The following is a 13,088-nucleotide window of genomic DNA, read 5'->3' on the forward strand; positions in this document are numbered from 1 at the left end:
AACCAGATTTTTAATAGTTTTTGGAAAGTCATTATGGTAGGAGCAATGTGGACCTCTGTGGGGATTTCATTCCAGATGGCCTGGACCACCCCTGAGAAGGCACACTTCCTGGGTCTGCAAAAGGACATTGTTTTATCAATGGGACCCAAAACGTGCCCACTCGGCCTTGCTGCACTGGACGGGCAGAAGCATTCGGAGACAAGCAGTCCCTCAGGTAGCCAGGCTGAGGTACCTAATTGCTGCTTGTGCTGCCACATTCTGGACCAGCAGGAGCTTCTGGGCACTCTTCAAGGGCAGTTAGTAGGGTTCCTATTACAGCTGACCAAAGTGTGAGTGACTGTCTGAAGGGCTTCCCAGTCCAGGAACAGGCAGAACTGGTGTACCACATGAACCCATGCGTAGGATCTCTTGGCCACAGCTGCCATTGCTCTTCAAGCAGAAGCTGTGAGTCCAAGAGGACCCTCATATCATGCACAAGTCTTGCATGGGGGAGTGCGACATCATCAAAGACTAAAGGTGGAACATTCCCAGACCTGGGAAGACCAAACAGACAGAGTGACTCAGTCCTACCAGGACTGAGCCTGAGTCCGTTTTTCCCCATCCAGACCCACACAGCTTCCAGACACTGTGGGTCAGGACTTAGACAGCATCACTTGGCCCAGGGCCAAGAGGTGCACTTTGTTAATGTTTTCTACTACAGATTAAGGTTACTATGGTAACTAATGATTTTGGCAGGGTGAAGAGGTTGAATTTAATTGTCCCCTTTTCAGTTGTTAATTTTTGCACCTGGGGGGAAGAACTTGCCTGGACTTGTTTTAGTTTCAGTTTCCCTTCTGTGTAGGCATGTAGAGAGTTAAGCAGCTCTCACGGAGAGCCTGTAAATATGTTTGCTTTCTGTAAATAAAATTATTTTTATAGAAATGCCTGGTGTGTGACTTTTCTGATCTCTCCTGGGCCAAAGGCTTTCCTAGCAATCTGCCAACACACTTCAGTATCATCAGCATATTGGTGACACCTGGCCCCAGACCAATGGATGACCCCTCCCAGCAGTTTCATGTAGATGTTAAGCAAGAAGGGGGAGAGCACGGTACCTCACAGGTGAAAGGCTGTGGGCCCGATCTCTCCCTCCTGTCAACACTGATTGAAACTAGCCACAGAGAAAGGAGGAGAACCACCACAAAACGCTGCCTTCCTCTCCCAACCCCCAAAGCTGGTCCAAAAGGGTTCTGTGGTCAATGGTATTGAAAGCTCTGAGAGATTAAGGAGCATCAGGATGGGGCCACCATCCTCATCCCAGATCCACCACAGGTCATTGACGAGCATGGCCAATGCCTCTGTACTGAAGCCTGGTCTGAAATCTGACTGAAGGTCTAGATCAGGGTTTCTCAATCTTGGCAGCCTTGCTGGCTGGGGAATTCTGTGAGTTGGTCCAAACATCTTAAAGATGCCAAGGTTGAGAAACACTGGTCTAGATGATCCATTTTTCCCAGCCCAACCAACCTTCCACCACCTTCTTCCCAAAGGTTGGAGACTGGATGGAATTGTTGGAATGATTGGGATTTAGGTGAATTTTAATTCCCAACACTCAAGCGGAGACACGCTCCATATTAAATTAAATGTGGGGATTTCCTGCCCTTTGAAAGTCCCAGCCTGTAAGTCTGCAAGACCTAAATAAAAATCCTTGAGACAGAACAGTTATAGTTCTCCTGACTTGCTTGTCATTTATTCAATTGAGGCTTGAGGACTGTGCTAAAGTAGTCATATTTTTCTTTCTAAAAGCTCAGATTCTCAGAACAAAACAGATTATGTGAACCAGGAATCCTTGTAAGATTGTACAATATACCTGGAAAATTTCAATGGCAAAATCTGGGTTTTTGTAAGACTCTGCAGATATTTGTAAAATGGCATGAAGGATGAATTTGTCCTAATGGCAACAGGAGGGGTATATATCAGAGCCGATATTCTTTAATACACCTCCCTGGTTCCTCCTTTGTGGATTAGTGCTGCACTGTTAAATCCAAGAAGAAGCACGCACTGTTATAAAAGCAACTGAGACTCAGGGAATGACTTCTAATGTAGAAGTCCTCCAGTGATAGGTGGACCTGTGACTCGTGAGCATCTGGGAAGGACAAGGTTTTTAAACTGATTATAATTTAAGTTGGAAGTTTGCTTTGATGTCTCAATTAATGTATTATGGTTGTTGTTTTTTTACTTTGTTCTTGAGCTGGTGTTTTGGGAGATTCTTTTAATGTATTTTTTGTGGTTTATTGTTAGCCACCAGGGTTACGAGTGGCCAAATAAATTTTCTAAGTAAATCAATGGCCTTTTTCCTTTTAAGGACAGTCTGCCAATACCGAGGTGGCAGTGGAACTGAGACTGTCACCGTATCGAGTGTGTGAGAGGGACTGGTACAGACCATCTGATTCACCCAAGCAGGAGCCACTCTGTGAGGACAAAATGGAACCAGACCAAGGATGCTCCTTTCAGCTCCTTGAAGGAAGGGAAGTGTGGTGTGAAGTGGTCACTGTGGATAGAAATATTGGCTCCAATAGCAGGAAGGTAACCCGAAATATGTCCTAGGCAGAGTGAAATCTTGTATTCGTGTGAAACAAAACTGCACTTGAAAATGTGCTTCTGGATTCCCCAAATCTTGTGCTGCAAAGGGTTGCATGGCTGGCAGCTGTGCTGCTTTGTTAGTCTCATCTCATTTTCTCATGGTTGATTTCCATACAGGGTGGACATTACATTGCCAAAATGGGGAGGGGGGGGAGTAGATATACATTAGCAAGCTGGTACTGCAGGTAAATCTATAGACACAGATTTAGGAAACTATAAATTATTGGAGTTCAATAGAACTACAGTGCCTCTCACCACAAGTGGAAGATAGATTAGGTGCTCGCTCTCTGCTGCTCAAGTGGGAGGGTGTTTCCTTCCCATCCTTTCTTCATCCTCACACAGGGCTTGGACCAGACTGGACAGCAGCCAGAGATAACCTAAGGGAGTGCTTAGGAGTTGTGTCCCCCGAATGCCCCTCTCTGTTTCATTTGGCTATCAAGCCATTGCCTCTGGTCTTTCCAGGGATGGCTGTGGACCTCCTCAGAACTGGGTCTGTTCAGAGTAAGTTTAGAACAAGGGGAAAGCATGAGGTGTTACACTGTCAGCGGGAAAGTATATTTTTCATAATTGATGATAATTAGCCATAATCTTCAGTCCAAATAGACAATTAGACAAAACAATGATGTCTCTACAAGATGTCTGTATAATGTTAGTAACCTGGTTGCCAGTCCTAAATGATCTTGCTCTTGTATTATGGTAAACTGACTAATTTTTTCCTAGAATTTAATTAATTTCCCAATTCTAAGAATTGATTAAATCTTATGAAGCCTCAATACTCATAATTTTTCACATGTATAGACAAGACTGAAGGAGTGTAATTTTGTCATGGATGAGCAGATCTGATACTCATAAACAATTATGGCTATTATTTTCTCATACAAACCAGCTATCCAATTTCCTGCTGTTTTCAGCTGGGATCCAGGGTAGTCATAATACCATCCCCAAGTCAAAATTCCTGCTCACTCTGCCATCCTCATGTATCTTCATCCTGTTCATTTTGACCTCAGCACCCTGCCTCCCAAAATTGCATGCAGAATTTGCCCACCAAAAGGTTTCCTTCTCCTGGAACAGCTTTACCCATTTTATGCTTTTCTGTCACATCCAGTTTCAGGATTATGCAAGTGAAAGTGTTAGCATATCTAGAGGGCATCAGTCTGTCAAAGGAGAGATACACTTGCACCCCAACATTTATCATCTCAGCATTGCTTTCAAAAAATATTTTTCAATTTTATGTGCAAAAAAATATATGCCTCGAACTATCATATATTGACTGGGGAAGGCAATGGTGAACCACCCCACTCTATCGTCTGCCCAGAAAGTGTCGCGAAAGCGGCGGCCCCCAAAGGGTCAGACATGACCCGGTGCTGGCACAGGGGACCTTTCACCATCACACAGTGTTAACTAGTGGTCTTAAGCCTGGAGAGCATAAATGCTCTTCTTGAGTAGACAGAAATTAGGAATGGAGAATTATAATGGGAATTGAAGGAATGTAATTTGTTCAAAAGAAAGTGAAGTAATTGAAATGGGGAAGAAGTTGCATTGTACATACAAAGTATCCACTTTTCCTCAGAAATTTGTGAATAAAGTTTGGTAATGCAGGAAAGAACATTTGAATTAGAAAACCTGGAAGGACAAATAAAAGTAATGCTGTTGTTGCTGTCTATAATTGCCTGTGCAGCGCAAGAGATGGGGACGATGCTTTCTAAAAGCAAGTTGCGGGTCTTTCAAAGTCAGAGTGATGGGGAATATTCATGATAGTAATATCTGCCAAAAGAAATATTCTGCCAAGATGGTCCTGGTTGACTCCTTCCTCTGGGAGAGGAAGATGCCAGATGAGCCTTCTCCTTGACTCGATTCCTTTCGGTGGGGAAGACTTCATTGGGGAAGTGGGAGTAGCTGGGACATGGGAGGACAGTAGTCATGCAGGGCTGGATTTTTTTATTTCCTTGTTTTTAAAGGAAACTAAAGCCAAGTATAGTGGAATGCATATCTTGGGCTTCAAAAAGAGATCTTTAAACAGAGCAACAACAAGTAGGGTTCTATGGCAGGAAGAACCCAAGATGGAGCAAGTTAATATGGCTGTGCAACAATACATTATGGCTTAGGGAAGACATGAAAAATATTCATGTAGGAGACAGGAAGAAAGACAGTGTATGCCCTGGAAATATATACATATACACAGATAGTCTGGAGCTACAGAGGTGGCTTCAGAAAATGGAAGCTCAGAGTGAGAAAAGTTTGTTTATTTGTTTTATTTTATTTTATTTTGCCACCGCCCATCTCCCCCCGAAGGAGGGACTCTAGGAGATTTACAAAAACAATAAGAACATTAAATATCCTAAATATCCAATACAATATAACAATATAATATAAAACATAAATATAGTATAAAATCCAGATGACAATGATAGATATAAAACCGCATATGTATGTCTAAAGGATCATTTTAGGGCACCAGCCATCTCCAAGAGAGACTGCCTCCCTCCCCCCAAGCAAGATGGCAGAACCAGGTCTTTAGCCGTTTTTGAAAAGCCACCAGGGATGGAATCTGTCTCACCTCTGGGGGAAGGACGTTCCAGAGGGCGGGCGCCACTGCAGAGAAGGCCCGCCTCCTGGACCCCGCCAGATGGAATTCTCTTGCGGACGGGGTCCGTAACATGCCCTCCCTGCATGATCGGGTGGGACGGGCAGATGCAATGGGGATGAGACGGTCCCTCAGGTATCCTGGACCCATGCCATGTAGGGCTTTAAAGGTGACAACCAACACCTTGAATTGCACCCAGAAGCAGACTGGTACCCAATGCAGCTTGTGAAGCAATGGTGTAACGTGCCAATCTAGGGGCATCAAGAGTTGCCTGTACAGCCACATTTTGGACCAGCTGTAGCTTCTGGATACTTTTCGAGGGTAGCCCCATTTAGAGCGCATTGCAGTAGTCTATATGGGAGATGACCAGATGTTTGAAGGGCCTCTCAGTCCTGGAAAAGGTGTAACTGGCACATAACACAAAGTTGGGCAAAGACCCTCCTGGCCACAACTGCCACCTGCTTTTCAAGCAGGAGTCATGAGTCCAAGAGGACCCCCAAGTTACGCACCAGGTCTGTCTGGGGCAGTGTGACCCCATCCAGAACCAGAGATGGTAAGTTCCCAGATACTGAGGAGCCACCCACAGCCACTCCATCTTACCAGGGTTCAGCCATAAACTGTTGTCCCCCATCCAGGCCCCCACAGCCCCCAGGCACTGGGATAGGACAGTCACAGCATCACTTACTTCACCCGGGACGAAGATGTATAGTTGGGTATCATCTGCATATTGATGATACCTCACCCTGTGGAGACAGATGATCTTGCCCAGCGGTTTCATGTAGATGTTAAAAAGGAGCAGAGAGGGTACTGAGCCTTGTGGCACCCCACAAGTGAGGGGCCGAGGGCCGGATCTCTCGCCCCCTATCAACACCGACTGGGACTGGCCCTGGAGGAAGGAGGTGAACCAGCGCAGAACCCACCCCCAACTCCCTGAGCCGCCCCAAAATGATACCATGGTCGAGTTGGCAAAGGGTGCTGCTACAAGTGTGTTCAAAATAAAAAGATGAGAAAAGAATCTGTATAGCAGCCATTTAATGATCATGGCAGCAACCAGAATTACGAAGGGGCTAGAAATGAAGAAGAGTGAGGGAACTGAGAAGTGGAGGCTCTTTTAGAAGAAGGTCAAAACCCAGGATGCAGAATCATGGACTTAAGGAACAGGAAGGCAATTTCAGCATCCTAACATCAAGAACGGTTGGACGTTGGAACCAGGGATCGGGGGAAGTGGTGGGTATCCAAGCGGAGCTGGGCCACCATCTGTCTGGATGCTTTCATTTGGACTGCTCTGCTGGGCAGGAAATTAGACTGGGTGGTCCCAAGGGTCCCTTCCCATTCTAGGATTCTGTTTGTTAGGAATGGGCCCTTTTCAGGTCTCGGGGTGCAGACAGTTGAAACGCCTCTGAGGGCTGCCTCTGCGCATTGTGCTCTCCTGGGTCTTAGCTTTGCTTGCAAGAATGGGAAGGCTGCTGCTTGAAATGGGGATCCTGGACTCCCTGTGGCTCTCCAGGAGGAGGAAGGAAGCAGAGTAGGAAGCGTTACAGCTCACCTAGTTCCTGCTTCTGTCACCTGGATCCAAAAGGGGAGGGATTCTGTGCAGTCAGGCCTTTGCGTGGCACCGAGCGATGCCATTAGCTGCTGCGGCACATTGAATGCAACTGGGGCTGGATTCAGCCAAAGTTAAGTATTTCCCAGCCCTGCAGAGGCCAGAAAGTCAAACATTGGAGAGTGCTAACCATACATTTCAATCCTCCCATCAAAAGTGCTTTAGTTGAATTGCATGTATTAATATTATTAATATTGTCACATGGCATTTTGCCACAGAGAACCTTTGTTCTGGTCCTGTATATTGATGGAAATAATGATAATTATAACAAGGTTTGATTATAGTGATTATTGCTGTGGAACAGGCATGTTGTAACTTGTGGCATTTTATAGTTATTGTTTAGTAATAGCATCATAGCAAGTTCCTCCAGGTGTCATATAAACTAAACACTCAATTTATAAACGGAATTAAAAACCACACTAAAAGCAGTCACATGAAACAGTCCAGATGGCGGTTTTGGCTATGCGAAGAATCCCCGGATCCATACTGAAGCCATGTCTCCTTTGGGCCAAACCAAGTCACAAACCACAAAGCAAAGTTCACTCTAGTTTTCCATCAATGGATCAAGAGATTCCACTTCCCCAAGGAGTTTTCGCCTGGGGAGAGAGAGAGCAGAGTAAAGGGAGAATAGGAGATTTGTCTTCATCCAAATCAGGTTTTTGCTGCAGAATAGATCTGGCGGTACGTGGGTCCTGAGTTGAGTTTAATTTGCTTGGTGAGATGGAACTGTTAATTTCATGGCAGTTCTGAATTCATGGCCTCTCAGTGTGTACCTTGGACGGCTTGGCCTCCGAACATAAACGCTGCATTCTCAATAACAGGATTATTCACTGCTGATGGAGTAATGATTGTACTCATCTTTTGGTTATTAGATTGTTTGCTTTGCTTGCTTGGAGTGCCAACGAAAAGTTAGTCATCGCAGTTCCTGGAAAGGATGTGAGTGCCCCGGTAATGGAAGTCAGCAGCACTTCAATGGAGGCCTCACCTGATCTGGAGCTCAGACCCTCCTGAACAATGGGCTTGCAGGACCTTGGTCTGGCCGAGCTTTGGGGAAGGAAGGTCAGGGTTAGGATGACACGGTGTCCAGGCAGATTTAGTTTGTGCTAGGCTCTTCAAAACCGCCAGGCGGGATTCATGGAGCGCTGGGACATTACCTGGCTTTCAGCATTTTTCCCGATGCGATCTGTTAGGCACCCGGTCCTATGATTCCCAGCCAAAATGGCCATAGAGAATTAAGGTGTAACTGCTTGCATGTTGTATGAAGCCACATCTTGGTCTTCGGTACCCATAATCCCCAGCAGCATAGGCATGTGGGTTGAGAATATGGGCGTTGATGTCCACTGCACCCAGAAGACATTGGGTGGGGGTACTTAAAAATGCCTGAAATCATCTGAGATTGCTAAGCTTCACAGCATTTGGCATTCTCGCTTGAAATCTCATGAAATGTTGCCTCTTGTTACAGGTCTTTAAAAGTAACGTTTACTCCATTTTCAGCCATCCAGAGGTGTCCTCTTTGCAAGGGAAGCTGTTGGCACTGTGTTGCTGACACCCCGTGTGCTCTGGCTACATAGCAGAATGAGGCTCAGTCAACCGACCTGGTTAAATAGTGGTCCTCTGAAGGTCAATTCTCTGCAGTAATAATTTAAGGAAACCAGGAAAAATGGAGGGATTAAAGCGAATTGCCTGGAAACATGTACGGGAAATTAGGGTATTGCCACTTTCCTTTTTTTGTAGGAGACTTCAAGAGCTTTTGTAATACTTCTTGGGTGATTAGGTCAGACGTTTCTTGGAACTTTTAGAACAAAAATTTACTTCAATATTTGTGTATAAGGCAGGGAAACTGTACCATAAACAGGAATTTTCTAGTGACTCAGAGTTCCAGGAACCCCATTTATAATTAGATCATTTGTGCAACTAAGAACAAGTTAGAACTATTACTCATCATGCTATGCATTTTTGCATCTGCAGATTAATTGCATTTTCAAAAAGGGCCCCCCCTTTCTCCGTCTTTGGCAATACAGAAGATGACGCACACACACACACACACACCCCTCTTGGTTTCTAATTTTTTAGAAATGAATTCTAATTTCTACTGATATTTTTGGATAATGTATAAAATGTTGATTTAAATAACATTAAAAAATCATAACATGTGCAACGTGACGTTAACTAATCAAGAAAGACTAGCTTAATCAAGGATGCAGCTTTATACATTGCCCCCCAACGGGCTCGTATGCTCGTGTGAAATCTTCATGTGTCAATTTCCGTGCATACTGTAAAGGCAAAGATTCCTGCAAGCCAACTTCAGCTCCTGGTGACTGGATGGACTAGCCCAGGGGGCTTCCTTGACTGCAGTACTGCCTGGGGATGAGCTATAGACTATTCAGTCTTCTTGTTGTTGTTGTTCAGTCGTTAAGTTGTGTCCAAACCTTTGTGACCCCATGGACCACAGCACGCCAGGCCTTCCTGTCCTCCCCTGTCTCCCGGAGTTTACTCAGATTCATGTTCATTGCATGGGTGATGCTATCTAACCATCTCGTCCTTTGCCATCCCCTCCTCCTTTTGCCTTCAGTCTTTCCCAGCATCAGGGTCCTTTCCAGTGAGTCCTCTCTTCGCATTAGGTGGCCAAAGTATTTGAGCTTCAGCTTCAGTATCTGTCCTTCCAATGAACAGTCAGGGTTGATTTCCTGTAGGATTGACTGATTTGACCTCCTTGCAGTCCAAGGGACTGTCAAGATTCTTCTCCAGCACCACAGTTCGAAAGCATCAATTCTTTGGTGCTCAGCCTTCCTTATGGTCCAACTCTCACAGCCATACATCACTACTGGGAAAACCATAGCTTTGATTATACAGACCTTTGTCGGCAAGGTGATGTCTCTGCTTTTTAATATGCTGTCTAGGTTTGCCATAGCTTTCCTCCCAAGAGCAAGCGTCTTTTAATTTCATGGCTGCAGTCACCATCTGTGGTGATCTTGGAGCCCAAGAAAATAAAATCTGTCCCTGCTTCCATTTCTTCCCCTTCTATTTGCCAGGAAGTGATGGGGCCAGATGCCATGATCTTAGTTTTTTTAATGTTGAGTTTCAAGCCAGTTTTTGCACTCTCCTCTTTCACCCTCATCAAGAGGCTCTTTAGTTCCTCTTCACTTTCTGCCATTACGGTGGTATCGTCCGCATATCTGAGGTTGTTGATATTTCATTGCAGCCAATGTTAGAATACACTAAGCAGGCTCAGACCTGGTTAGTCCTTTGGATGGGAGACCACCAGAAAACCCCAGGATTTCTGGTAGGCTAGACTGAATAGCCTACCAGAAATCCTGGGGTTTTCTGGTGGTCTCCCATCCAAAGGACTAACCAGGTCTGAGCCTGCTTAGTGTACTCTGACACTGGCTGCAGAGGGCCCAGTGCCAATTCCTGTGCCCAGGTGACCCACTTAAAAAGGACTGCTTGCCTCCCATGGGGCGTCAGCTCCCCTCGGTGCTGGTGCCAGGTGTGGGGCAGCCAGTCCAGAGTGAGACCAGCCTGCCCTTTGCCCTGGTGGGTGGCCTGGAAAGGGCTCCTGCTCAGGGTCCGAAAGGTGCCCTGTCCTGACCGTGTCTTCTGGGAAGTGAGCTCCATGGGTGGTGGCGGAGCAGAGTGGAAGACCACTCCTCTGGACCTGCTGCCATGAGCCTCCCAGAGGAGACCCATCCTCCGTTGGCTTCAGTCATCTTTCCTCCTGAAGCCTGGTGGGGGGGGGGGGGGCTCAGTCTGTTCACCCCTGCCACGAGTGCCACATATCAGTGTGCCCTTTCTGGGTGTAACCAGTAAAATGTTGGCTATTTCTCTCCAGCCTGGCTGTGGCTTCTTCCCTCCCCCTACTGACCTTTGCAGTGGTCCAGCTGGGGCTTCCCGTGTGCTCACCTTGCTGCAGCAGGAAGGTTGGGGCAAGTCTTTTGCAGAGAAGGGAGGGGTCCAATCCCTGGGGCAGTGCATCCATCAGTTGCCCCTCAGGGGTGCTCTGCAGAGGAAGAGCTACCCAGGGCCAGTGGGGAACCCTTTCCTTGTTGTATGGGGGAGTTTGTTCTCCAGTATCCTGGAGGGGGATCTGCTCAGAGTGTTCCTCGGCAGTTCAGAATTTTAGAACCAGCACAAATGTTTGAACAGTCAGTATGCCCTACCTTGGAATTGCCTTTAATGAGAGTGGGCTAAAAGGAAATCCAAGGCTGTTAGGGAAAAGGCGAAGGAGCAGGAAGATGCAATTGTTGTGTGGATGTGATGTGTACGGGACAAATTATGGAAGGACAGGGGATGGCTGGCACGAGAAAGAGGCATCAGAGGAAAGCCACAGAAAAGAGGGCCAGCTTGGCCCATGTCCCTGCTGGCTCTTCCCTGGAGCAACTGGAAGGAAAGATGCCGCTCCTTGAAGGATGCCCCTCATGAAGGCTGTGGAGCTTCTGGAGACAGTGGCAGCATCTTTCTTCCCAGCTGGCACAGAAGCCTGAATAGTTAGGCTGCTTTCAGAGACGTGTTGTGCTGGCACAGGTGGGAGATCTTCTCCACATCATTTATTTAGAAAAACTTATAATTCTGTGATAATACAGGTGCTGGTGCAGTGTTCTGGAATAATGCTGATCGTATGAAGCTGCTGAACCCTGAGGAGGTGCCCTCAGAAGACGTCACACAGCGAAATGTTTGACTGTAAACTGGGGGTCCAACATGATCTTTTCCCCTTTGGCTCTTCCAGGATGAAGTCATTGCTGCTTCGGAAAAAGTAACAGTGAAGCTTGAGGACTTGGCCCAATGGGCCCGGGCAGATATTTCCAAGTGGAAACGTGGTGTCCAGGATGAAGCCTTCAGACCCACAGGACTGAGGAAAAATGGGCAAAGGGAAGCCCTAAGCAGGTTCCGGCAGTCCACACACAACAGCGGCCTCAACTTTAAAGACATTTTGAAGGAAAAGGCTGACTTAGGTGAGTGTTCCTTCTGTTTGTGTGTGAGATGGGTTCTGGGATACTTGATGGGACTGATTTTCTGGTGCTTTTCCTGACTGAAGGGTGGAGGGAAGCTTGGCAAAGACTCAGGAAACTTGGCAAGGACTTCTAAGTGGACTGTAAACATGAAGCAACTTTCAAGTGTAGGTTGGGATACAGTAGATGGAACGTATTGAAAGTACATCGGAAGGCAAGGATAATGTGTGAATGGAGTTTGGGCAGAGTTGATGCCACAGAGTCGACGCAAACTGCCAGAATATAGAGGGAGAGGCTGTGCTGGCTAGGCATTTGGGGTGTTGTGATCCCCAGCACATCTGGGGGCTGATAGACGCCCTGAACTTTCCCTCAGTTTAACAGTGTTGCCAGGTTAACACAAAGCTTGTCCTTTCAAATCCCCTTCCTTCTTCAGAACTCGGGTCTGACTGCACGGCCTAGTGGCAGGATGCATCCTTCACCTCCGTTACGGGATGTGCACCAGTCCCAACTAAACTCATCCCGGGTGTCTCAGGAGCTCTACGGCTAAAGCAGAGGAGGAAAGGAAAGGGTGGGTGTGGAGTGGGGGATTTAAAGTGAATTCCTCTGCTAACTTTCTGCTGGTGAGATAGATGCCTTGCGTGTGGCTTGAACAGAAGGCTGAGATGCTCCTGGGTCCGGGTGCAGGCGGTTTGCTGGGAACTGCCTTTTCCCCTGTAGAGCTGGCTGGAGAAGGAGACGCTGATCTAGTGGTGTCTGCGATACAACCAATGGGAGGGTTTGCAATTCGCCACAGAAAGGCAGGACAGCATTTACAGGTGGAAATCAAGCCTTTTGTCCAGCTTGTGCAGACCACGATAGCCAGGATGCCAGAGCTACTCTGTGAGTGTTAGCCTGTTTTCCAGTTGCTGCACTGGTTACTTGCTGCACAGGCTCTCGATTCAGGGGCTGGTTTGAGCTAGGGAGCCCTTCCTGGCTTGGCCCTGGGGCCCATAGGTACCACCTCCTCCAGACTGAATCCCCTTGGGCTGCACCATGGGAATGCTCCAGGGACTGCCCTTCCTGCAGATCAAAGGGAATGGCCCAAGGCAGTCCTCTTCTGCCGTGGCACTGGAGGGACCCCTGTGCCCTCCCTACGGGCCTTCTGTAAGGCAGTCAGACTTTCTGGGGATGCTTGTGTGAGACTTTCATTGGGCCCCCCTACTCATTTCAGTGGTGCTTGCTGATGGATCAGCTTTATTTATTTATTTATTTATCTATCTATCAAATTTGTCACCGCCCATCTCCTCTGACTGGAGGGTCTCTGGGCGGTTTACAATACAGAGTAAATATACAATAAAAT

General features: G+C 46.9%; 1 protein-coding gene across 1 annotated transcript in view; it reads left to right on the top strand.

Moving 5' to 3' along the window:
* The window catches only part of ARID5B (AT-rich interaction domain 5B), a 165,203-nt gene that overhangs the window by 20,579 nt on the left and 131,536 nt on the right, over positions 1 to 13,088 (top strand). The window contains exon 3 of the mRNA XM_063307758.1: positions 11,527 to 11,752. Coding sequence (XP_063163828.1) covers positions 11,527 to 11,752 — 226 coding nt within the window. The remainder of the gene's footprint in view (positions 1 to 11,526; positions 11,753 to 13,088) is intronic.

Source organism: Candoia aspera, chromosome 6 (genome assembly GCF_035149785.1).
Source record: "Candoia aspera isolate rCanAsp1 chromosome 6, rCanAsp1.hap2, whole genome shotgun sequence".
In the NCBI taxonomy this organism is placed as follows: Eukaryota; Metazoa; Chordata; class Lepidosauria; order Squamata; family Boidae; genus Candoia; species Candoia aspera.